Here is a 23678-nt window from a genome sequence, read left to right as displayed (position 1 = left end):
TTATCAAACACTAAAATCCCTAGCTTTTTTTTCATTCCAGTTTTTTTTTTTTTAATCATCTCAATCCCAAACCGGAGCTTATTTCCATCGAACTCATCTGATCGCTTATGAAAGTCAACGAATCCAGATTCCAGACCACAAGATACCTTAGAGCTCTGCAATAATTCAATTTGCTATGCTAATTCCCTTGACCATCGTTTAGTCACAAGGGCTGCAACTAATCTCCACGCTTTACTTACCATATCCTGAATAGATGTTTAAGGAATGAAAATTGAGCAGGGTTTTCATGAAGGAGTGAAATATCATAAATTGTGGGTTATCTTGGGATAAGGTTTTTCTCTTCAAACTATTGTGTTTTGGGTCTAAGTTCTTCTTCGTTTCTATAATTTAGATGAATTTTGGGTAGATTACTTTTCATTTGTCATTTTGGTCTGGTGGAACCTCGGTGGTACAAGAAAATTTTATTAAAATGAAAAAAAAAAGTTACACCTAATGAAAGAATGACATAAAATTTACTCATCTTCATAACGAAAAAACACAAAAAAAAAAAAATGACATATGACCAAACGCCTCTAAAACAAAACTTAGAAGATAGGAAGCTACAAAACAAACAAATTTTTTAAAAGAATTAGGTTTGCAATTGTGTCGGTATTCCACCAACCCACGACAATCCACGAACAAGAAAAGTTAGAAACTAGGTGGGCACTGGGCCGGGACGAAATTTGGAGAGACTTGATTTAAAAAGGAAACAAGAAAGGCCAGGTACACGGATTTTTTTTTTTTTTGGGAATTACCGTAACGAAGTAAATCACATCGGTTCATATGAAAACTGCATTTAGTTCATGAGCTGCAATGCTCTACAAAATTTTGTACGTTAACAAGCACTAAACTTTTCAATGACAACCAACTTCCCCAATAAATTAAATCCAGAGCTTACTAGTTCTCTACAAATTATAACCAAACATAGCATTATATTAACATCCTTAATATCAAATAAACTTCAAATAACCAAAAAGACAACTAATTTCATAACAAGCAAAATAAAAACAACCCAGAAAATAACAAACAATCAAAACCCAGAAACAAAACACCTAAAAAAAGAACAAAGTTTCAATTTTTCAGAGAGGAAAAAGAAAGAGAATTGAAATGGAGAGGCTCCCAATAGTTGAAGACCTCGTCGCAGTCGTGTATGATGTTTGATGTGGCGCTCATGTACCTCAGCATTCTCAGAGCCACCAGCGGAAAGAACCACCCAAACCCTTTGTAGACGGCGAATGCGAACAGGTACGGCGAGATTGGCTGCTCCATCGGGAACTCATCGACGACCCTGTCGTCGGCGCACCACAAAGCGTCGCCAGCGATCGAGGCCTGATGATGATGGCAACGGACGGAGCGAGGAAGACAGGAGCGAATCAGGAGAGATCGAGGTCTGACGATGATGGTGGCGGCGAGAGAGGAAAGGAGATTCAAGGAGGAGAGATCGAGGGAGGAGAGATAGAGAGGGGAGAGTTGAGTGAATTGGGTGAGAATGGAATGGAGTCTTGGGAGTCCCGGACAAGAATAAGAGGGAGAGAGTGAAATCAACGGTTATTTTTCTTTACCCGCCCCGCCTCGTCCCGCTTTGTATTGATAAGTTTTGGACCCATTCCGAATCTTAATTACCAGTCCCGACCTGAGTTTTCTATATCCGTTTGCCCACCCCTCTTGTATTCTTACCACGAGAATCACTTATCTAATTCGCCATTGAGTCAATATTTTAAATAAATAACACAATAACACGTGAAGATAAACTTAATATATATATATATATTAGAAAAACTTTGTTTTGAATGATTCATTCATTTGTCTTGTTGAAAGTATAAAGGTCATAAAAAATAGGGATAATAATTATAGCCGTTAAAATCGATAACAGTGGATAACCACCCGAATAGATTGGATTTGGATGTGATCGGGTATATTTTGGATATGGGGAAAAACCGTGAGTAATATTCGGTTTTGGTTTTGGATACGGTTATAGAGGTCCCCAATTCATATATGTCCCCGAATCTTAATCGAATTATATATAATATAATTGTATGATAATATATATATATATATATATATATATATATATATATATATATATATATATTATTCACTAAATCTATTACCTTGATAATACAAAAGCTGCACTGTGTGAGTTGCATTTTGTGGGTAAGTTAAAAAGTTTTGATATTAATCAAAATCTATGAGAATCCAGACCAATAGTACTTATAGGAGATATCAAAGATTAGCCAACATTATAAATGTCTAGCTTTAATTTTTATGCTCCACAAGATCCATTCATTAAATCATTTTATACATCAAATATTTAATGACGAAATTAATATTTACTAAATTATTATGCATCAATTAAACGAATAAAATTTTTGTATTGATGAATGAGTATAACCGTTAACCGATGGGGAATCTGTTACTCGATGGGTATGGTTATGGATAATACCTGATGATTAATTGGCGATTATGGATATGATTAATTTTTGTGATTATGGGGATAAATATAGTATTTCCGTCCCAAACCGAACCATTGACATCCCTAATAAAGAATTTCCATAAAACAAGTACACCATTGATGAGGTATCACATTGCTCGAATAATACAAGGGCAATTAGTCACAAACTCATAGTGGACAACTTTTGACAAATTGTGGCACTTTTGATTTCCCTTTTTAAAACTGCTGTGTAATCAATTTTATACGCGAAGGTTCATGCCCTTCATATATTAATCAGAAATAGGAGGCAAAAATGCAGGAACTACTTAACAAAACACAAAGGACAAGAAAACAAACTTGATCATTTTGGCAGACCAGGAAAACGCATGGCAACTGTTATTATGTTTTGAATGACTTTCATGTGTACCGTCTAAAATGTAACGGACGCGAAGAATTTCATAGAGCGAGTACATTGTCGTTCTGATATGACATTGCTTGAATAATATAAGAATAATTAATCACAATAGCACGTTTTGACAAATCATTACACTTTTGATCACACATTTTAAAAATTGCTATGTTAAGTGAATATTGTAATATGAGCTTACTCAATTGACAATTTTTGAACTTTGAGCTTACCCAATTGGAAATTTGTAAACTTTGAGCTTACCCAATTGGTGATTTGTATCAGAAAGTTTTCAGACTATGCATCAGGGCTATGATATACGCTGTTTTTTTTAAGAAAGCATCCTCTTGGACATCTTCCATCTGATACGAGGTCCTATACTAGTTGGTGTAGCAAATTTGTGGTGGGGATTGAAACTATCATTCTGCTGATGTCTCGCTCAACTTTTGTGTTTAAACACCCTGTTACATCGAATTATTCACGAATTGTGTGTGTGTGTGTGTTTTTTTTTTTACAAACCATAGGATAATTTATACTAAATTCAACTTGGGTGCAAAAAAGTAAACACACCGCTCTAGTCAACTTAACTTAAATCAAGTATGCGGCTTTATAGGTGCAAATTTTGTGTTCTAACCTAATGTGGACTTCTCTATACTAGTTCGTGTAGCATATTTATATATGCTTTCAAGAGTTGCAAACTTTTATTTTTGGAAAACAAGTATATGATTCGATGTTCAATCTTTTGGTGTATGATCGTGAATAAGCAAATTGACCAAAAGAGGAAGAATAAAGGCAATAAAGATTGCTCTATATATACACAATCTTACAACACCCCCATACCAAAATACATACATTTCTAGCATTCACTTATCATCCTTGAGGAGAATGAGGTTAAAAGTTAAAACTAAAACCAGTGCATACCAAAGTGGCTGCGCCAAAGAAGCAAGAAAGCAGCAGGAGGTGATGACCAAATTACTCAATAGCTCAGGAAATTGGCCTTCTGCCAATGGAACTTGTTACTCTTCTCAACTACAATCAGTCGGGAAATTATTTGAGATAACAATTACATTTCAGCTTGAAAGGGTGTCGCCTGCTCAAGAAACTGTTCACAAATAGACTTCGAAAATCTGCAACGAGAAACGAAAACCAATTATTACAAGTATTTTGGTTTTGATAGGCAGTAACTCAAGGCATTTTACATTTTGCAGAAGGAAAATTGCTCCTTTAACAACCAAACTGCCAGCACAAATGTAGTTTAGAGCACGGAAAGGAAAATGGAGAATAAAGGTAAACATTACCTCTTCTTGACCAGAAGCACTTATTACTGAAGAATATACTGAATAGAGTTTATCGCATTCTGCTGTTGTTTAATTGATGGTTTCGGGGCAAGAGGACTGCAAATGAGCATATTGGAACTTAGTCCAGCAGTATCTTAAAATTGACTAGTCGAAAATGCCAAAGCAATAGCTACTAAGACCATGGCTTTAAACCATAAAAGTACCTTCAGAGATGCAGCAAAAGCTTTCTGGGGGGAAGATCGTCGCTGGGTCTGCTCTATTCTGGCAAGAAACGGCAAAAGCCAGGCAGTTTTTACTGTACAAAACAAGAACCAAACAATAGATTATTTTGGAGCCCGGCAGAGTTGACAGTTTCAAAGGGTACACGATCTATGCCTTTTGCTAAAATACATATCACCGAGATGACTGTGATGCTCTATATATATAACAATTGAAATATATATACCTTGACCATGAAGGAATAAATTTCCTATTTGGTATGACATTGTCATCATCGTCATTTTCATCATCTGATTCTTTGTATGGAGAGATGTCATAAGACTGCTCTTGACCTGTAATGCCAATTGATCTCCATTTCTTTGTCTAAATCGCTCGGTACCTTAAATCTCACAGGAAGTATCAGCACAAGGCTTTACAGAGAAGGTAAAAGAGCACAAAAGTATGCAGCTATTCATGCATAAGAAAGCGTTCTACCAGTGGTTCAGATTTGAGTTTACAATAAGCTGATAGGAGTTTTAACATAAGAGAACTCTTGCACTTAGTCGATTGTAGCCTTTTTTCCTATATTGTGGTAACGATAGCCAAAAGGAAGGCCTCAAAAGAGTTAAAACCCAACAAGTTTAAAGGTCCCATGCAAACTACATCAACAGAGGATTATAATTCATGATATGCTCACAGTTTATCACTCTGCTCCAGACTATGCAAGTAAAAGCACTCAACATGCAAGTAGATCCTAACATATGGTGGGTATCGATTGTTAAAAAGTCACCACCATTTACCTCTGCTTTATACCCATAATTACTTGCCTCATGGAACTCTTCGTGGACAATACTTTCTCTTCCGGCGTTGCTTATTGAAATCCTGGAAGTACAAGGCTCAGTCTCCGAAATATTTCTGGAATTGTCAAATCCCCTTTCTGCCTCCATTTTCTTATTTGCCATTTCATCCTTAGATTTCTTACCGCCAGGGCCTCTTCCATCCTACACAAGAAAGCACAATGTAGAATGTGATACCTAACATTGCAAAAAGAAAAAGATATAATGAAATGAGGCAGAGCATAAAGAATCATACAATGGCCTGGCTTTTCATTTCATTCTCTACTTTTTCAGCAGGTAACTTGTATTCATGTTCTCTCTGCTGTCTACGGGCTTCAACACGCATTCTTTTTCTTTCCGTCTCCTTCCTTTCTTCCCCTTCCCTTTGTCTCTTCTTTGATCCCGTATCAGCTTCTTTTTTCTTCCTCTCTTCTTTTTTTTTTTTTTTTTTTTTCTGCAGCTCCAACTGCTTCATTTTCTCCTGCTCCATTCTTGTCCTTTTCCTGGTTGGCATCTCTCTTTTAGCATAAGACACCCACAGATGCGAAGCTGACTAAGTGAAGAAGGCAGACCCTCCTCTGGAATGGATGCTAGCTTTGGACATCTAGAGAGTTGCAGAGATTGAAGGGAGGTGAGGAATTGAAAGCCCTTCCACATCAAAGGCCAAGTTCCTGAGATTGTCGAGCCAGAACATAAGGAACCTATTAGGGAACTTAATAGGTTCCTTATGTTTATTCTCATGAAAAGTGGGAACGACAAGGAAATTCTGTGTTCAGATGACCACTTATGTCCGCGTCCGTACCATGATCAGCATCTCGTCCTCATTAATATCGTCCATCAAGTATTCAGTAAAACCCAACCATCAATTCCGACAGATTCATTCCTATCACTGCCGTCTTGTCTTAAGTGGATGTGGTCCTAAAATTAGTTTTTCACCATCAGTTTCTTTCTGATGATCAATGACTGTTGCCTGCTACTCCTCCACCTCCAGTTTCCTGCTGCGGGGTTCCGAGGCCTCCATTGGTGTAAGAAATTTATATATGTTCCAAGAGTTGCAAGCTTTAATTTTTGGAAAAGAAGTATATGATTCGTTGTTCAATCTTTTGGTGTATGATCGTGAATAAGCAAATTGACCGAAAGAGGAAAAATAATGGCAATAAAGATTGCTATATATCCATAATCTTACAACACCTCCATACCAAAATACATACTTTTCTAGCCTTCTCTTATCATCCTTCAGGAGAATGAGGCTAAAAGTAAAACTGAAACCAATGCCGACCAAAGTGGCGGCGCCAAAGAAAAATCAAGGCAGCAGGAGATGCTGACCAAATTACTCAATAGCTCATGCAATTGCCCTTCTGCCAATGGAACTTGTTACTCTTCTTAACTACAATCACACTGCAAATTATCTGAGATAAGTTACAACAGACTCCTATATATAAAAATTAAAAAATTAAAAAAAAAAGTTCTAGACGTTTCAGCTACATTTCGGCTTGGAAGGGTGTTGCCTGCTCAAGAAACTGTTCACAAATAGACTTTGAAAATCTGCAACGAGAAATAAAAACCAATTACTACAAGTATTTTGGTTTGATAGGCAGTAACTAAAGGCATTTTACATTTCGCAGAAGGAAAATTGCTCCTTTAACAACCAAACTGGCAGCGTAAATGTAGTTTAGAGCATGGAGAGGAAAAATGAGAATAATCAATAAAGGTAAACATTACCTCTTCATGATCAAAAGCTCTTATTACTGAGGAATATACTGAATAGAGTTTAGCACATTCCGCTGTTGTTTAATTGATGCTTTTCGGGCAAGAGGACTGCAAATGAGCATATTGGAACTTAGTCCAGCAGTATCTAAAAATTGACCAGCCAAAATGCCAATGCAATAGCTACGAAGATCGGGACTTTAAACCATAAAAGTACCTTCAGAGATGCAGCAAAAGCTTTCTGGGGGGGGGGGGGGGGGGGCGAATATCGTCTTTGGATCTGCTCTATTCTGGCTAGAAACGGCAAAAGCCAGGCAGTTTTTACTGCACAAAACAAGAACCAAACAACAGATATTTTATAGCGCAGCTGAGTTGACACTTTCAAAGGGTACACAATCTATGCCTTTCGCTAAAGATACATATCACCAAGATGATTGTGACGCTCTTTAACTTGAAAATCATATTTCATATATAACAATTGAAAAACATACCTTAACCATGAAGGAATAAATTTACTATTTGGTATGACATTATCGTCATCGTCATTTTCATCATCAGATTCTTTGTATGCAGAGATGTCATAATACTGCACTTGACTTGTAATGCCAAGTGAATTCTCCATTTCTCTGTCTAAATTGCTAGGTACCTTAAATATCACAGGAAGTATCAGCGAGAGGCTTTACAGACAAGGTAAAAGTGCACAACAGCATGCAGCTATTCATGAATAAGAAACTTTCTAAAGGTGGTTCAGACTTGAGTTTACGATAAGCTATTAGGAGTTTTAAAAGAAGAGAACTCTTGCACTTAGGCGAGTGTAGCCCTATTTCCTGGTATAAAGAAGGCCTCAAAATAGGTTCAACCCAACAAATTTAGAGGTCGTATGCAAACTTCAACAACAGAGGATTATAATTCATGCTATGCTCACAGTTTATCACTCTGCTCCTGCCTATGCAAGTAAAAGCACTCAACATATGCAACTAGATCCTAAGATATGGCGGGTATCGATTGTTAAAAAGTCATTAGCATTTACCTCTGCTTTATATCCATAACTACTCGAGGCCTCATGGAACTTTTCGTGGATAATATTTTCTCTTCCGGCATTGCTTATTGAAATCCTTGAAGTACTAGGCTCAGTCTCCAAACTATTTCTGGAATTGTCAAATCCCCTTTCTTTGTCCATTTTAAATTTCTTACCGCCAGGGCTTCTTCCATCCTATACAAGAAAGCCCAATATAGAATGTGAAATCTAACATTTTAAAATATATATGAAATGAGGCAGAGCATAAAGAATCATACAGTGGAGTGGTTTTTCATTTCTTTCTCTAGTTTTTCAGCAGGTAACTTGTCTTCATGTTCTCTCCGCTGTCTACGAGCTTCAACATGCATTCTTTTTCTTTCCTTCTCCTTCCTTTCTTCCTATTCCCTTTGTCTCTTCTTTGATGCCATATCAGCCTCTTTTTTCTTCCTCTCTTCTTCTTTCCTTTTTTCCGCAGCTCCAACTGCTTCATATTCTCCTGCTCCATTCTTGACCGCTCAAGTTTCAGACCATCCTCTAATTGCTTGACAGCACCATTCATGGTCCTCATATCCACACCCTCTAGAAGCCCAGTTGGAAGAGACTGGTAGAGATGTGGAAAATTATGCAACTTATATGGTCCTCATATCCACACCCTCTTGACCTTCCAAAAAACGCCTGACCAATATCATAAAGTTTCTTTCTCGAGCAACTATGACTATCCTCACTCGTCAAAGCTATTTCCCTTTCCAGCAATGCTAGTTGGTTCATCATCTGTTTGCAAAACGAACCCGTCAAGCTCAGGCTTTTGTATCACCAGAACCAATCAAATCCAAGGATTGGCCATGTGGAGATCCAAATGGTCCCTTCAAGATCAAACGATTTCATGCATTTTTTTTCCCACCTCACCAGATTCCCAGTTTTTCCAGTCCTCTGCCCCCAGGCCAGGAAATCATATTCAAATTCAACAAAACTATCCTGCTCACTCAACTCGATCTGAGATCCCATGGGCTCCAAATAAACTAGTGTTGCGAGGAACGCGAGAGAAGAAACCTTGGCCCAGAAATAGAGAATGGGATCGAATCAACTATCAGCTTCAAATCGGCTGTCAATCTATCTGTATTTTAGGGATGTGGGATATTTTGTGCCAGTAGCGTCCTTTTCCTGGTTGGCATCTCTCTTTTAGCATTGGACACTCAGAGATGGTAAGTCGCTCTAGTGAAGGAGGCAGACCCTCCTCTGGAATGGATGCTAGCTTTGGACAATTCCAGAGATGCAGAGATTGAAGGGAGGTGAGGAATTGAAAGCCCTTACTGCTCAGTTTCTTCAGATTCGGGAAGCCTTTTATTGTGAGGTGAGTAAGAGATTTGGGAATGAGCGTCTCCATCCGGACCATGTCGGGTGGAAACGACACCGTATCTAGGTCTTCACCTCCGATCCACAAGTATCTAAGAGAGGTGAGTCTGTGCAACCCCCACTCCAACTCCCACAATGACTTACAGCTCTTTACCTTCCAAATTTCAAGAAACGTGAGGTTGGGAGGAAAGGTCAAACCTTCACGGTACTCGATCCTCAATTCCTCAAGAGAGTTAAGATTGTGCATGTCTTCAGGCAACGCCTCCAATTTCTCGCAACTGGTGATCTGGATCTCTCTCAGGTTGGAGGGTAGTCTCCCCCCACTCAGTCTTGGGAAAGAAACAAGACTTCCACAATCTTGAATATATAGCTTTCTCAGATTGCTGAGGTGGCATAAGCCATCCGGTAAGGATTTCAGATTTTGGCACTTCCAGAGATTAATGTATTCAAGACAATAATTAGTGTTGTCGTGGAAGAACCCGTCCTCTGCGATTAGCTCCAGTTGTTCACAACCAAGTATCTCAAGGTGTTTAAGTGTCCTGAGAAGCTGGCCACTCAATGATAACGACGTCAGAGATTCACATCCTTCGATCTTCAAGTACTCAAGACAAATATGAGAAGAAGACGACCAAGAAGAACCAACAGCCTCCTCATCCACTAGTGATTTCAAACTTTTGCACTTTCTTATCTCTATTCTTTTGAGATTTTGGGGAATCTGGAATTTTGCAAAATATATCAACGAATGGCACTCTCTAATCTCGACGTTTTCAAGAGAAGGTGGCAGACCTACATCTGGGAAAGAAACTAGACGTGAACATTCGTGTATGCGAAGCTCTTGAAGAGACGACAGCTGATTTAATCCTTTTGGTAGCTTCAAAAGATTTTCGCACTTTTTTAACTTTAGATATTCAAGCCTGCCCTCCAATATTTGCAACTCCTCTGCTTCTTTTCCCAATTCTTCAACTAGACGATAGTTGTCTTCAATTTCCAAACTATTAAGAGAAGTCAACTGCTGCAATAATCTACCCTCATTCTTCAATGAAGACGTCACCTCCTCACATCCATTAATCATCAAATCACTAACCTTGGTTAATCCCTTCTTGAACAATTCCCCTGTTTCCAGATACATCACCTCCGAAATGTTTGAAAGCCACAAGGACTCTAATAACTCAAACTCAACCTTACCAGCTGTATGCACCAACACTTTACAACCGTCAATGTTTAACTGACGAAGTTGTTTGTAGTTGGCAATTGAAACCACTAATTCTTCACATTTAACAATTTCAAGCTTCGCTAAAGAATTGAGGTTCTCTGGCAGCTTACCCTCCAGTTTAGAACATTTTGTTATTGACATCCTTTTCAGGCAAGGGAAAGCACCACTTTCGTGATCCAGTAAGAAAGGAAGCCATTCCTTCCAATGCTGCAATTCCACAAAATCAAGAGTCTCTAATACCCGAAAAGGCAAGTTACGCTCTCCATAAAACTCAGCACCAACCCTTTCCACTGCATTCATTCCCCTAATATAAAGTTCTTTGAGTTGAGGCAATTGTTCGAGAGGTGGCAACGACAAACAATTGTTACATTCCTCTAAGCGCACAAGCCCCATATTAGAGAACAAATGACCTCCAACCCATGATGAAAATTTCTTCCCGGCATAACTCTTGATGGTGAGCTCCTTGATCTCTCTATGAGGCTCTAACATGTCAAGCACAGTAGATTCCATTTCTCTTGTGTCGCTTGAATGTGACCATTTTAGGACCAACGAATCAAGCCTCACCTTGTATTTTAAGTTGGCCCACTGAGCATCCTCGACATCAGTCACATTCTCCAATCTTGAGATGCACAATGTCCCTTGGAGATGCGATAGGGGCCCTATCTCTCTTATTCCTGATTGATCACTTCCAGCACTGACCACAAAATTAGGCAAAGATTGGAGATTCACCAATCTACCTAGTTTTGGAGGCATTCCTTCCAACGAAGACACATCTGAGTTGTTGAGATGGCGTAAATTAGCTAGATTACTCATGTCTGCAGGCAATGACTTCAAATCTGAACAGCCTTCCAATATCAATGTCTGCAGGTTGTAAAGAGTACTTGTCGATTTAGGCAAACTAGTTATAGCTGTGTAGGAAAGGTCAAGATACCGTAGATATCTCAAATCACCAATTGAGTTTGGCAGCTCAGTTATTCTATAGCCATTAAAAGAGAGCACCCGCAAGTATTGCAATTTTGGCAATAAATCAAAGGTAACCTGACGACCTAAATAATTGTAGGGAGAACCCTTTCTCAGTGGCAAGAAGGTTCGCAAACATTTCACTTCAGAAATTGCCTCAAATCTTTTAACCACCTCATACTCACCCATAAGGTAAGACGAATGGCGTGCCTTCGAAAAACATATAGGTTGTACACCATCATTATTTTGCTTATCCTCCAATCTAAAACAAACATCTCCAGCTGCCCATCGTGCTAAATCACCAATGAGGTCATGCATCACATATTTTGAAGTATTTTTGGTTGACTTTTGAAACAATGACCTAGATACGAGCTCCCGAAAATAATCAGCACCTAAATCTTCAATTTGCTTATTATCTTCTGGTTGATGATGAATCAAACCCTCGGCCATCCACAGAAGGATCATTTGCATCTCCCCGAATTCATAGTCATTTGGAAGTATTGAGCAATAGGCAAAGCATCTTTTCAAATGTGAAGGAAGATAAAAGTAACTTAGTCTCAGCACGCGAAGTATGTCATGCTCCTTTGACAGACTCCACAACTTGTTGCTCAATGTTTCTTCCCAATCATTTATTTCTTTACAAAGTAGAACGCCACCGAGGGTCCTCGCGGCCAAAGGCGATCCCCTACACCTTGCAACAATTTTCTTCCTAAGTAACTCGTAGTTTGGTGGTCTGTCGTTAGCATTCAAGAATGCATGCTGCTCAAATACTTGCAAACAAACATCATCCTCCATAGGCTTCAGATTGTGAACCAGCATAGCAGCTCCCATCATTTTTGAAACATCTTTATCACGTGTTGTCACAATTATCTTGCTTCCATGTGCTCCATCTATAAACGGGGACTGCAGCTTCTTCCAGTCACCGTGGCTACACGTTTTCCAAACATCGTCTAAAACAATTAAAAACTTCTTCCCTGCTAACTTCTTATGCAGATCATTTTGAACCTTATTGTAATCTTTTGTGGTACATTGCTGGGATGTGATTGATTCAAGAATTTGCTTTGTCACTCTTTCAAGGTTGAAGTCGTCAGACACGCACACCCAAACGGCTGGTTGAAACATTTGGGTTGCAACCATATCTTTGAGTACTTGTCCAGCAAGTGTTGTCTTTCCGACTCCAGGCATACCGACAATTGCAACAACATAGAAATTGGCAGCCCGATGCTCCTGTTTCAACAGAAGCTCAACAATCTTCCTTTTGTCCTCCTCCCTTCCAATCACAGGTCCATCTGGTAGACTAGAACTAGGCGATATGAGTTGGCGTGCCCTTTTAGTCAACGTCCCAGTATCAATTTTCAAACCAAGCTGGTCTTTTCTTTCGGATATCACTTGTAATCGCTTGGTAATCTTCTGTATTTCCGAGTTCATTTTGAAGTTGGAAACACGATTAGGAATTGATTTCCATGCTTTGCTTGTTGTTTTGAAGTTGGAAACGCGATTAGGAATTGATTTCCATGCTTTGCTTGTTGTGCTGGAATGAGCATGTTGTATCAGACGTTTCAACATTTTAGTATGACATTTATCCAACACGTCTTCCGCATCAAAAGCCAAGTCCCTGAGATTATCGAGCCAGAGCTTCAGTGCGGTGCTCTCAGCCATCAGCTGCCTTTCCTCCGCGTCATTCAGAACCGCTTCAATTGCAGACAAGGTGTCACTCCATTTCTTCAGATTTTTATCAATGCCCTTTACGCGTCCAAAGTACCTGATGACCTCGCGATCTGCCAACTTGCAAATCAACACTCGGAGAAATGCCCCAAGAAAAGCATCTGCGGCCATAGTTTCTTGAACTGGAAGTCTGATCCGTGGAGCAATACCAATTAAGATTCACAAGTAGTCACAGCTGCACAATTAAAACAGATGAAACTAATTATTGGTATGTTCAATTAGTTCAGTTACATGGTATGTTCAATTACGTTTTACTTAAAATTGCTTAAGTTGAAAGACAGAACACGAAAGATAAATTCGAAACTACAAAATAATATATTTGTTACATTTAAAATAACATTATTAATTTAGAACGTGACACGTTCCACAACTTGAAACACATTACATTATTAATTAATAAGACCAGATGCGTAGTGAGAACTTACGTGGAAACAGATCGTCAGATCAAGAGAACACTTGCTTCCCGGGATCAAGTTTTAGTTGAAGTTGAAAACTTTAGCGCAGTTAAGGCTGAGTGGTTTCCTGGACGCTTGAGCTGTTGAGCTTAAAACTGCACAAACTGTTGAACATTAAACCACATAAATATATATATAGCTACAAAGCCTGCAATTAAGATGAAGAAAATGAAATAATTAAATAAATAATGGATTTCCCATATAATTATAAATGGAAGAAGAACTTACTGCATTAATTGAAGTTTTTAGATGATCATGAAGATGGAGAGACTTGATTCCATCTGATCTGATCTGATCTCGTACTGGGGTCAAAGATTCCAAACGACAAAGATTTCAGAGCTTTCAATAGTTCAATGTGCTATGATAAATCCTCCTCTTTGTTTTCTCTCTCTCTTCGTTGCCGCGGGGCATAATTTTGTCTTCTACTTTTTCCTGTGTAATAAAAAACTTATGTCCTGAGCGCACAGCACAAAGCACAAAGCACAAGAAACAGCACATGGTAGAAAAGTTAAAAAGCTATAATGCTTTGTAACATAGATTACATTATTTTGCTTTGTGAGTAATCAGTTCAGTTTTTTTCATTTTTTGTATGCTATTGTAGTTAATGTAAAAATGGTCGCGATCTGGTATGGATTGGGTTTTAGCTTTAATCATGGGCTTTTTTTTTTTTTTTAAGTCAATTGATTTGAAACCCCCTGAATTTTAATTAATTCTACTAGAAGTGTTTTTATTGTTTTTATTTTAAGAAATTTTCTTCAATACTACGACCTATGAGCATTGAATTTTTTTTATTTTTTTTATTTTTTTATTATTATTTTTTATGGAAGAAGAGAAAGAATTTAAGTTTGATCCGCTGACCAATACCAATCAAGGCTCACAAGTAGTCACAGCTGCACAATTTAAGCAAATGAAACTAATTATATGGATGCACCGGAGCTCAATCGGATATGTCAAAAATTATATATTGTTTACATATTTAAGAAACACTATTAATTTAGGACACGACAAGTTACACAACTTGAAACTCGGATGGATATAAGACCGAATGTGTAGCAAGAACTTACATGAAAGTCGTCGGATCACGAGGACACTTGCTTCCGAGGATCAGTTGAAGACTTGAAGTTGAGAACTTTAGTGCAATTAAGATTTAAGTAGTTCCATGGAAGCTTGAGGCTCGAGCTTATGACTGCACATGGTGTTGAACATTAAATCATATATATATAGCTGCAATTAAGAAGAAGAAAATGAAATAATTAATGAATAAATAATGGATTTCCCATATTGATATAGTTGGAAGAACTTACAGTATCAATTGAAGTTTTCGGATGACCAAGAAGATGAAGGGACGCGTTTCCATCGATGTGATCGCTTATGAAAATCATCAAATTCAGATTCCAGATGACAAAGATTTTAGAGCTCTTTCAATAATTCAATTTGCCATGATAAGTACTCTTGTGACCAGAAAGAAAGTGATCGCTTATTAAAATCAACAAATCCAGATTCCAGATGACAAAGACTTTATAGCTCTTTCAGTAATTCAATTGGTCATGATAAGTCCTCTTGTGACCAGAAAGAAAGTGTTGCTTTCCTCTTTATTGTTCTCTCTTTACTGTCGTGGGGTCATAATGTTTATGTTATAAAAAAAAGGTAATCGGGACTAAATTTGTAAATAAGATTTACAAGCTAAATAATGTAGCATTAATAAGGATAAACACTTTTATCAAATAATAGTCCAATTATTAATACGGAGAAGGAAGAGAGGGGCCAGAATGAAGAAGAAGGGGATATTTTTGTTTTTTTTAATACTTTTCAAAATTAAAAAAATAATATTTAATATAGAAGTTACTTAGTCATTTAGTATTGTGGTCTAGTGGTATTCCTCTTCACTGGTAAGTGAAAGGTTTTAGGTTTGATTATATCCAAATGTGAATTTGAACCATATTATTACAAGTCTATTGTGAGGCTAAGTTCATCATTCTTTTAATGTAGATAATATCAATTGTTCAAAAAAAAAAAAAATATATATATATATAAGTTAATTAGAGTTGGATCAAAAGACACATGACATAATTTAAGATGTATAATGAACGTAGATCATAATTTATAGTAATGAGCAAATTAAAATGTACTATTTATCGTGAGCCAAGGACAAGAAAAGAAAGCAAAATTGATAATTTGGCAGAGACCAAGAAACGCATGGCAATTGGTAAACGGACAAGGATTCTCTCCTTCTTTTTTCCAAACACTTCCATCATTTCCTATTTGTGTGGTCATGGTTAAGTCATGTCAATATTTTATATTGATTTTTTATAGAGATAATAAGACAAAAAGACTTAACTTAATCGTGACCACACAAACAAAAGGATGATGGAAATATATGGGAAAAAAGGAGAAGAGAATCCTTGTCCTTGGTAAACACCCCCAGGGCTCTTTATCCTACCGACCCCAGATTTTACCAAAGTTACTACCATGCGGATTGCTTCAGCTTTACCATCGTTTAGTCACAAGGGCTGTAACTAATCTCCACAGGTTACTTGCCATATCCTGAATAGATGTTTAAGAAATGAAAATTGAGCAAGATTTTCACGATGGAGTGTAATATCACAAATTGTGGGTTATCTTGGGCTGAGGTTTTTCTTTTCAAACTATTATGTTTTGGGTCTAAATTCTTCTCTTTTCTCATAATTTAGATGAATTTAGTGTATATTATCTATCGTTTGTCATTTTGTTTTGGTAGAATCTTGGTGGTACAAGGAAACTTTATTGAAATGAAAAAAAAATTACACTTAATGAGAGAATGACATAAATTTTACTCATCTTGATGACGAGACACGAAAAAGTGACATATGACCAAATGCCTCCAAAACAGAACTTAAAAGATAAGAAACTACAAAACAAACCAATTTTTTAAAAGAATTAGGTTTGCGATTGTGTCAGTATTCCACCAACAGCATATGCTAGAAAAGTTGCAATTCCAGTATCCCCACGACAATCCACGAACAAGAAAAGTTAGAACGTTATATTCTTTCTACGAGAATCACTTATCTAGTTCACCATTGAGTTAATATTTCAAATAAATAACATAATAACGCCTGAAGAGAAACTTAACATCAAAGAAAAAAAAATTAGAAAAGCTTTATGTTTTGAATGATTCATTCATTTACTTAGTCTAATATATAACGGCCATGAAAATTTTCCATAAAACAAGTACAACATTGATGTGATATCACATTCCTCGAATATTACAGGGGCAATTAGTCATAGACTCATAGTGGACAACTTTTGACAAATTGTGGCACTTTTGATTCACTTTTTAAAACTGCTGTTCAATCAATTTTATATGTGAAGGTTCATGCCCTTCATTAATCAGAAAAAGAAAGAGGAGGGGGGGAGGTGGGATTGCAGGAACCACCTAACAAAACACACGAAGGTCAAAGAAACAAACTTGATCATTTGGCAGATCAGGAAAACGCATGGCAACTGTTATTATGTTTTGAATGACTTTCATGTGTACAATTTAAAATGTATAAAGCACAAAGAATTTTCATATAACGAGTATACTATAACTTTTTGTTTTTTTGAACGAACGAGTATACTATAACTTTGATATGACATGACTTGAATAATATAAGGGTTGTTAGTTAGCACGTTTTGACAAATTATTACACTTTTGTTCACACATTTTAAAAATTGCTCTTTTAATCAATTTTATCTTTGAAATGTGAATATTGTCCATCTTTAATCAGAGAGCATCATTAATCAGAGAGGGGGTGAAATATGAGCTTACTCAATTGACAATTTTTGAACTCTGAGCTTACCCAATTGGGAATTTGTCAACTTTGAGCTGGTGATTTGCATCAGAAAGTTTTCAGACTATGCATCCAGATTCCAGACGACAAAGACTTAATTTAGAGCTCTTCAATAATTCAATTTGCCATGATAAGTCCTCCTCTTTGTGACCAGAAAGAAAGCTGTACTTTCCACTTTTTTCTCTATCTTCATTGTCATGGGGTCATAATTTTTTGCTTTTGCTTTTATTTTTTCTCTATCTGGTTTGGATTGGTTTCTAGGAGTGCTTTTGTTGTTTTAATTATAAGAAAACTTTTTACAAGACAATTTTTGAACTCTGAGCTTACCCAATTGGGAATTTGTCAACTTTGAGTTTACCCAGTTGGTGACTTGCATCAGAAAGTTTTCAGTTGAAGTTGAAAACTTTAGTGCAATTAACAAAGTGTTGAACATGAAACCATATATATAGCTGCAATTAAGATGAAGCAAATGAAATAAATAACGAATAAATAATGGATTTCCCATATAGATATAGTTGGACGAAGAACTTACTGCATCAATTGAAGCTTTCAGATGATCATGAAGATGAAGGGACTTGTTTCCATTGAACTCATCTGATCGCTTATGAGTTATGAAAGTCAACGAATCCAGAACCCAGATGACAAAGACTTTAGAACTCTTCAATAATTCAATTTGCTATGATAATTCCTTTTTTTTTTTCTTTCTTTTCATTGTCGTGGGGTCATGATATTTGTCTTTTACCTTTTCTTTATCTTTTATATTTGTTTTCTTATACGAGCTTCAGCTTCAGCTTCATCCTGCCGGCACTAGATATTACCAAAGTTACCACCATGCGGACTGCTTCAGCTTTACCATCGTTTAGTCACAAGGGCTGTGACTAATCTCCACGCTTTACTTACCATATCCTGAATAGATGTTTAAGGAATGAAAATTGAGCAGGATTTTCATGACGGAGTGAAATATCACAAATTGTGGGTTATCTTGAGACAAGGTTTTTCTCTTCCAACTATTGTGTTTTGGGTCTAAATTCTTCTCCGTTTTTCATAATTTAGATGAATTTAGGGTAGATTATCTATCATTTGTCATTTTGTTCTAGTAGAACCTCGGTGGTACAAGGAAATTTTATTGATATTTAAAAAAAAGTTGCAACTAATGAGAGAATGACATAAACTTTACTCATCTTGATAAAGAAAACACACAACAAAAAGTGCATAAGACCAAACGCCTCTAAAACAAAACCTAAAAGATAAGAAGCTACAAAACAAACAAAATTTAAAAGAATTAGGTTTGCGATTGTGACATAAACTTTACTCATTTTGATAAAGAAAATACACAACAAAAAGGACATAAGGCCAAACGCCTTTAAAACAAAACCTAAAAGATAAGAAGCTACAAACAAAGTTTAAAAGAATTAGGTTTGCGATTGTGACATAAACTTTACTCATCTTGATAAAGAAAATACACAACAAAAAGGACATAAGACCAAACGCCTCTAAAACAAAACCTAAAAGATAAGAAGCTACCAAACGAAAGTTTAAAAGAATTAGGTTTGCGATTGTGTCAGTATTCCACCAACAACACATGCAAGAAAAGTTGCAATTCCGGTATCCCCACGACAATCCACGAACAAGAAAAGTTAGAAAGTTGTATTCTTTCTACAAGAATCACTTATCTAGTTCACTATTGAGTTAATATTTCAAATAAATAACAGAGAAACTTAACATCAAAGAAAAAAAAAATTAGAAAAACTTTATGTTTTGAATGATTCATTCATTTGTCTTGTCTAAAATATAACGGTCATGAAGAATTTCCATAAAACGAGTACACCATTGATGTGATATCACATTGCTCGAATAAGACAAGGGCGATTAGTCACAAACTCACAGTGGACAACTTCTGACAAATTGTGGCACTTTTGATTTCACTTTTTAAAACTGCTGTTTAATCAATTTTATATGCGAAGGTTCATGCCCTTCATATATTAATCAGAAAAAGGGGGCAAAATTGCAGGAACTACTTAACAAAACACAAAGGACAAGAAAACAAACTTGATCATTTGGGAGACCAGGAAAACGCATGGCAACTGTTATTATGTTTTGAATGACTTTCATGTGTACAGTCTAAAATGTAACCGATGCGAAGAATTTTCATAGAGCGAGTACATTGTCGTTCTGATATGACATTGGTTGAATAATACAAGGATAATTAATCACAATAGGCACATTTTGACAAATCATTACACTTTTGATCACACATTTTAAAAATTGCTATGTTAAGTGAATATTGTAATATGAGCTTACTCAATTGACAATTTGTGAACTTTGAGCTTACCCAATTGGGAATTTGTCAACTTTTGAGCTTACCCAATTGGAAATTTGTAAACTTTGAGCATACCCAGTTGGTGATTTGTATCAGAAAGTTTTCAGACTATGCATCAGGGCTGTGATATGTGCTGTTTTTTTTCAGAAAGCGTCCTCTTGGACATCTTCCATCCGATACGGATACAAGGCCCTATACTAGTTGGTGTAGCAAATTTGTGGTGGGGATTGAAACTATCATTCCGCTAATGTCTCGCTCAAGTTTTGCGTTTAAACATCGCGTTACATCGAATTATTCATGAATTTTTTTGTTTTTTTGTTTTTTTTAACAAACCATAGAATAATTTATACTAAATTCAACTTGGGTGCAAAAAAGTGAGCACACCGCTCTAATCAACTTAACTCAAATCAAGTATGCGGCTTTATAGGTGCAATTTTGTATTCTAACCTCATATGGACTTCTCTATACTAGTTCGTGTAGCAAATTTATATATGCTTTCAAGAGTTGCAAAGTTTTATTTTTGGAAAACAAGTATATGATTCAATGTTCAACCTTTTGGTGTATGATCGTGAATAAGCAAATTGACCAAAAGAGGAAGAATAAAGGCAATAAAGATTGCTTTATATATACATAATCTTACAACACCCCCATACCAAAACACATACATTTCTAGCATTCACTTATCATCCTTGAGGAGAATGAGGTTAAAAGTTAAATTAAAACCAGTGCATACCAAAGTGACTGCGCCAAAGAAGCAAGAAAGCAGCAGGAGGCGATGACCAAATTACTCAATAGCTCAGGAAATTGGCCTTCTGCCAATGGAACTTGTCACTCTTCTCAACTACAATCAGTCGGGAAATTATTTGAGATAACAATTACATGTCAGCTTGAAAGGGTGTCGCCTGCTCAAGAAACTGTTCACAAATAGACTTTGAAAATCTGCAACGAGAAACGAAAACCAATTATTACAAGTATTTTGGTTTTGATAGGCAGTAACTCAAGGCATTTTACATTTTGCAGAAGGAAAATTGCTCCTTTAACAACCAAACTGCCAGCACAAATGTAGTTTAGAGCACGGAAAGGAAAATGGAGAATAAAGGTAAGCATTACCTCTTCTTGACCAAAAGCTCTTATTACTGAAGAATATACTGAGTAGAGTTTAACGCATTCTGCTGTTGTTTAATTGATGGTTTCGAGGCAAGAGGACTGCAAATGAGCATATTGGAACTTAGTCCAGCGGTATCTAAAAATTAACTAGCCAAAAATGCCAAAGCAATAGCTACTAAGACCATGGCTTTACACCATAAAAGTACCTTCAGAGATGCAGCAAAAGCTTTCTGGGGGGAAGATCGTCCCTGGGTCTGCTCTATTCTGGCAAGAAACAGCAAAAGCCAGGCAGTTTTTACTGTACAAAACGAGAACCAAACAACAGATTATTTTAGAGCCCAGCTGAGTTGACAGTTTCAAAGGGTACACAATCTATGCCTTCTAAAATACATATCACCGAGATGACTGTGATGCTCTATAATTTGAAGATCTAAACCATATTTCATATATAACAATTGAAAAACATACCTTGACCATGAAGGAATAAATTTACTATTCGGTATGATATTGTCATCATCGTCATTTTCATCATCTGATTCTTTGTATGGAGAGATGTCATAAGACTGCTCTTGACTTGTAATGCCAATTGAATTCTCCATTTCTTTGTCTAAATCGCTCGGTACCTTAAATATCACAGGAAGTATCAGCACAAGGCTTTACAGAGAAGGTAAAAGAGCACAAAAGTATGCAGCTATTCATGCATAAGAAAGCTTTCTACCAGTGGTTCAGATTTGAGTTTACAATAAGCTATTAGGAGTTTTAACATAAGAGAACTCTTGCACTTAGTCGATTGTAGCCTTCTTTCCTATATTGTGGTAACGATAGCAAAAGAAGGCCTCAAAAGAGTTAAAACCCAACAAGTTTAAAGGTCCCATGCAAACTACATCAACAGAGGATTATAATTCATGCTACGCTCACAGTTTATCACTCTGCTCCAGACTATGCAAGTAAAAGCACTCAACATGCAAGTAGATCCTAACATATGGTGTGTATCGATTGTTAAAAAAAAAGTCACCAGCATTTACCTCTGCTTTATACCCATAATTACTCCAGGCCTCATGGAACTCTTCATGGACAATACTTTCTCTTCCAGCGTTGCTTATTGAAATCCTGGAAGTACTAGGCTCAGTCTCCGAAATATTTCTGGAATTGTCAAATCCCCTTTCTGCCTCCATTTTCTTATGTGGCGTTTCATCCTTAGATTTCTTACCGCCAGGGCCGCTTCCATCCTGCACAAGAAAGCACAATGTAGAATGTGATACCTAACATTGCAAAAAGAAAAAGATATAATGAAATGAGGCAGAGCATAAAGAATCATACAATGGCCTGGCTTTTCATTTCATTCTCTACTTTTTCAGCAGGTAACTTGTATTCATGTTCTCTCTGCTGTCTACGGGCTTCAACACGCATTCTTTTTCTTTCCTTCTCCTTCCTTTCTTCCTCTTCCCTTTGTCTCTTCTTTGATGCCATATCAGCTTCTTTTTTCTTCCTCTCTTCTTCTTTCTTTTTTTTCTGCAGCTCCAACTGCTTCATATTCTCCTGCTCCATTCTTGACTGGTGAAGTTTCAAGGCTTCCTTCTTCATCTTGCGTTCATTCTCTTTCTTTTCTGCAAGACGCTTGTAGCTTCAGCTGCAAGAGAGCACAAATAGGTCAAAATACTAATTCATTCGAGAAAAAGAAAAAACAAAGAAAAGAAAAATATCCCAGAATGCTTATAAGACATTCACAATGATACAATTAAAAAACAAATGAATCACTATCAAGATCCTTACGACAAGTTGAAGTCACCTATAATTTTTTCTTTTGAAGGATAATAAGGCAACTCAATTTTCATGGGACTTTCAAACATGCACTCTAATTTTTACTCGATGATCCCAAGATATGCATTACCAATTTAAAGCTCCAAACAAAACATTCCCTAATTCAGTAAAAACAAAACCATCATCCATACTGTAACCCAGTTTAGACATACGATTATTATCCATACTCGAAAAACAATCATATGGAAATGTACATGTAAGCAACATCCAAAGTTCAAGATTAAGATTACTAGTAAGAAATTACCTGTTATAACTGCAGCTGCTTGTTTCTGTTGAACAAGTGGAATGAAAGAAGTCATGCTGGACACGATATTGTTACGTTTCGGCTCCTGCTCTGACAAACTTGGACCACCTTTTCTCAAACTGGTTTTTCCAGATAATTTTGGTTTACTGAACATGTTATGAAGTGATCCAGTGGTCCTCTTAATATCGTTTGTCTCCTTATTGTTATATCTTCTCTTGCTGCTGTTTTGGATTCCAAGCCTCTGTTTGAAGCTCTTATGAGTGCCTGTAAAGCTGATTTCAGTGTTCACGGAATCTAGACTAAGTCTATCTGCATATGGTTCAGCTTTAGAAACTGATGCAGGAGGGTTTGAAATCTCAGTAATGTCAGCAAGGGGTACTCTTTGTATTGAGCTATTTAATGCATCTGAAACAATGCCATCTTGGAAAATATCAGCTACCTCATCTGCATTCTCATTTTCTTCACTGATGCAGGGAAGCTCCGGATTTAAGCTTCCTCGCTTCCTTGAACTGCTAGTCCTTGAACCAGTTATATCCCAAAGTTTCCCTACTGGAGACATATAAGGTTTCTTAGTATCCCAACTAGATTGACAACTATGATTTAATAGGCAATCAGAATAGGACCTTGCATAAAACACCTGGCCAACTTCCTCAGCAACTATGATCATCCCTTAATTGCTTGGCAGCATCATTCATGGTCCTCATATCCACACCCTCTAGAAGCCCAGTTGGAACAGAC

At 36.9% G+C, this 23678-nt stretch overlaps 3 protein-coding genes across 5 annotated transcripts; all 3 read right to left on the bottom strand.

The window, feature by feature from the left end:
- Positions 1-3663: 3663 nt before the first annotated feature.
- LOC139189140 (uncharacterized) lies at positions 3664-5950 on the bottom strand. Its single transcript, XM_070807460.1, has 6 exons — positions 5465-5950; positions 5173-5373; positions 4620-4772; positions 4378-4469; positions 4175-4270; positions 3664-4003 (listed from the first exon to the last, which is right to left on the bottom strand). The coding sequence occupies exons 1-3, from the start codon at positions 5720-5722 to the stop codon at positions 4707-4709; spliced, it is 525 nt and encodes a 174-aa protein (XP_070663561.1). The 5' UTR covers positions 5723-5950; the 3' UTR covers positions 3664-4003; positions 4175-4270; positions 4378-4469; positions 4620-4706.
- Positions 5951-6356: 406 nt separating this feature from the next.
- On the bottom strand, positions 6357-17997 carry LOC114819433 (putative disease resistance RPP13-like protein 1). Of its 3 annotated transcripts, none has more exons than XM_070807423.1 (11): positions 17981-17997; positions 14944-15007; positions 14704-14825; positions 13868-14071; positions 13610-13743; positions 8212-13359; positions 7946-8128; positions 7407-7561; positions 7133-7239; positions 6931-7026; positions 6357-6753 (listed from the first exon to the last, which is right to left on the bottom strand). In XM_070807423.1, exon 6 carries the CDS (start codon positions 13293-13295, stop codon positions 9039-9041), a length of 4257 nt encoding a protein of 1418 aa, XP_070663524.1. In that variant the 5' UTR covers positions 13296-13359; positions 13610-13743; positions 13868-14071; positions 14704-14825; positions 14944-15007; positions 17981-17997; the 3' UTR covers positions 6357-6753; positions 6931-7026; positions 7133-7239; positions 7407-7561; positions 7946-8128; positions 8212-9038. The 3 variants fall into 3 exon arrangements, with proteins under 3 accessions (XP_070663524.1, XP_070663527.1, XP_070663526.1); XM_070807426.1 differs by lacking the exon at positions 17981-17997 and having other exon boundaries at positions 6357-6606; positions 6694-6753; positions 14944-15086; XM_070807425.1 differs by lacking the exon at positions 17981-17997 and having other exon boundaries at positions 13610-13734; positions 14944-15086.
- A 2371-nt stretch (positions 17998-20368) lies between these two features.
- Positions 20369-23408, bottom strand: LOC139189137 (uncharacterized). The gene is made up of 7 exons (XM_070807455.1): positions 22941-23408; positions 22196-22505; positions 21901-22104; positions 21344-21498; positions 21082-21173; positions 20879-20974; positions 20369-20707 (listed from the first exon to the last, which is right to left on the bottom strand). Exons 2-6 carry the CDS (start codon positions 22457-22459, stop codon positions 20928-20930), a joined length of 762 nt encoding a protein of 253 aa, XP_070663556.1. The 5' UTR covers positions 22460-22505; positions 22941-23408; the 3' UTR covers positions 20369-20707; positions 20879-20927.
- Positions 23409-23678: the final 270 nt, after the last annotated feature.

The sequence above is a fragment of the Malus domestica genome, chromosome 11 (genome assembly GCF_042453785.1).
Source record: "Malus domestica chromosome 11, GDT2T_hap1".
NCBI lineage: Eukaryota > Viridiplantae > Streptophyta > Magnoliopsida > Rosales > Rosaceae > Malus > Malus domestica.
Note: the sequence above shows the minus strand (reverse complement) of the source record. Positions and strands in the feature narration are given on the sequence as shown.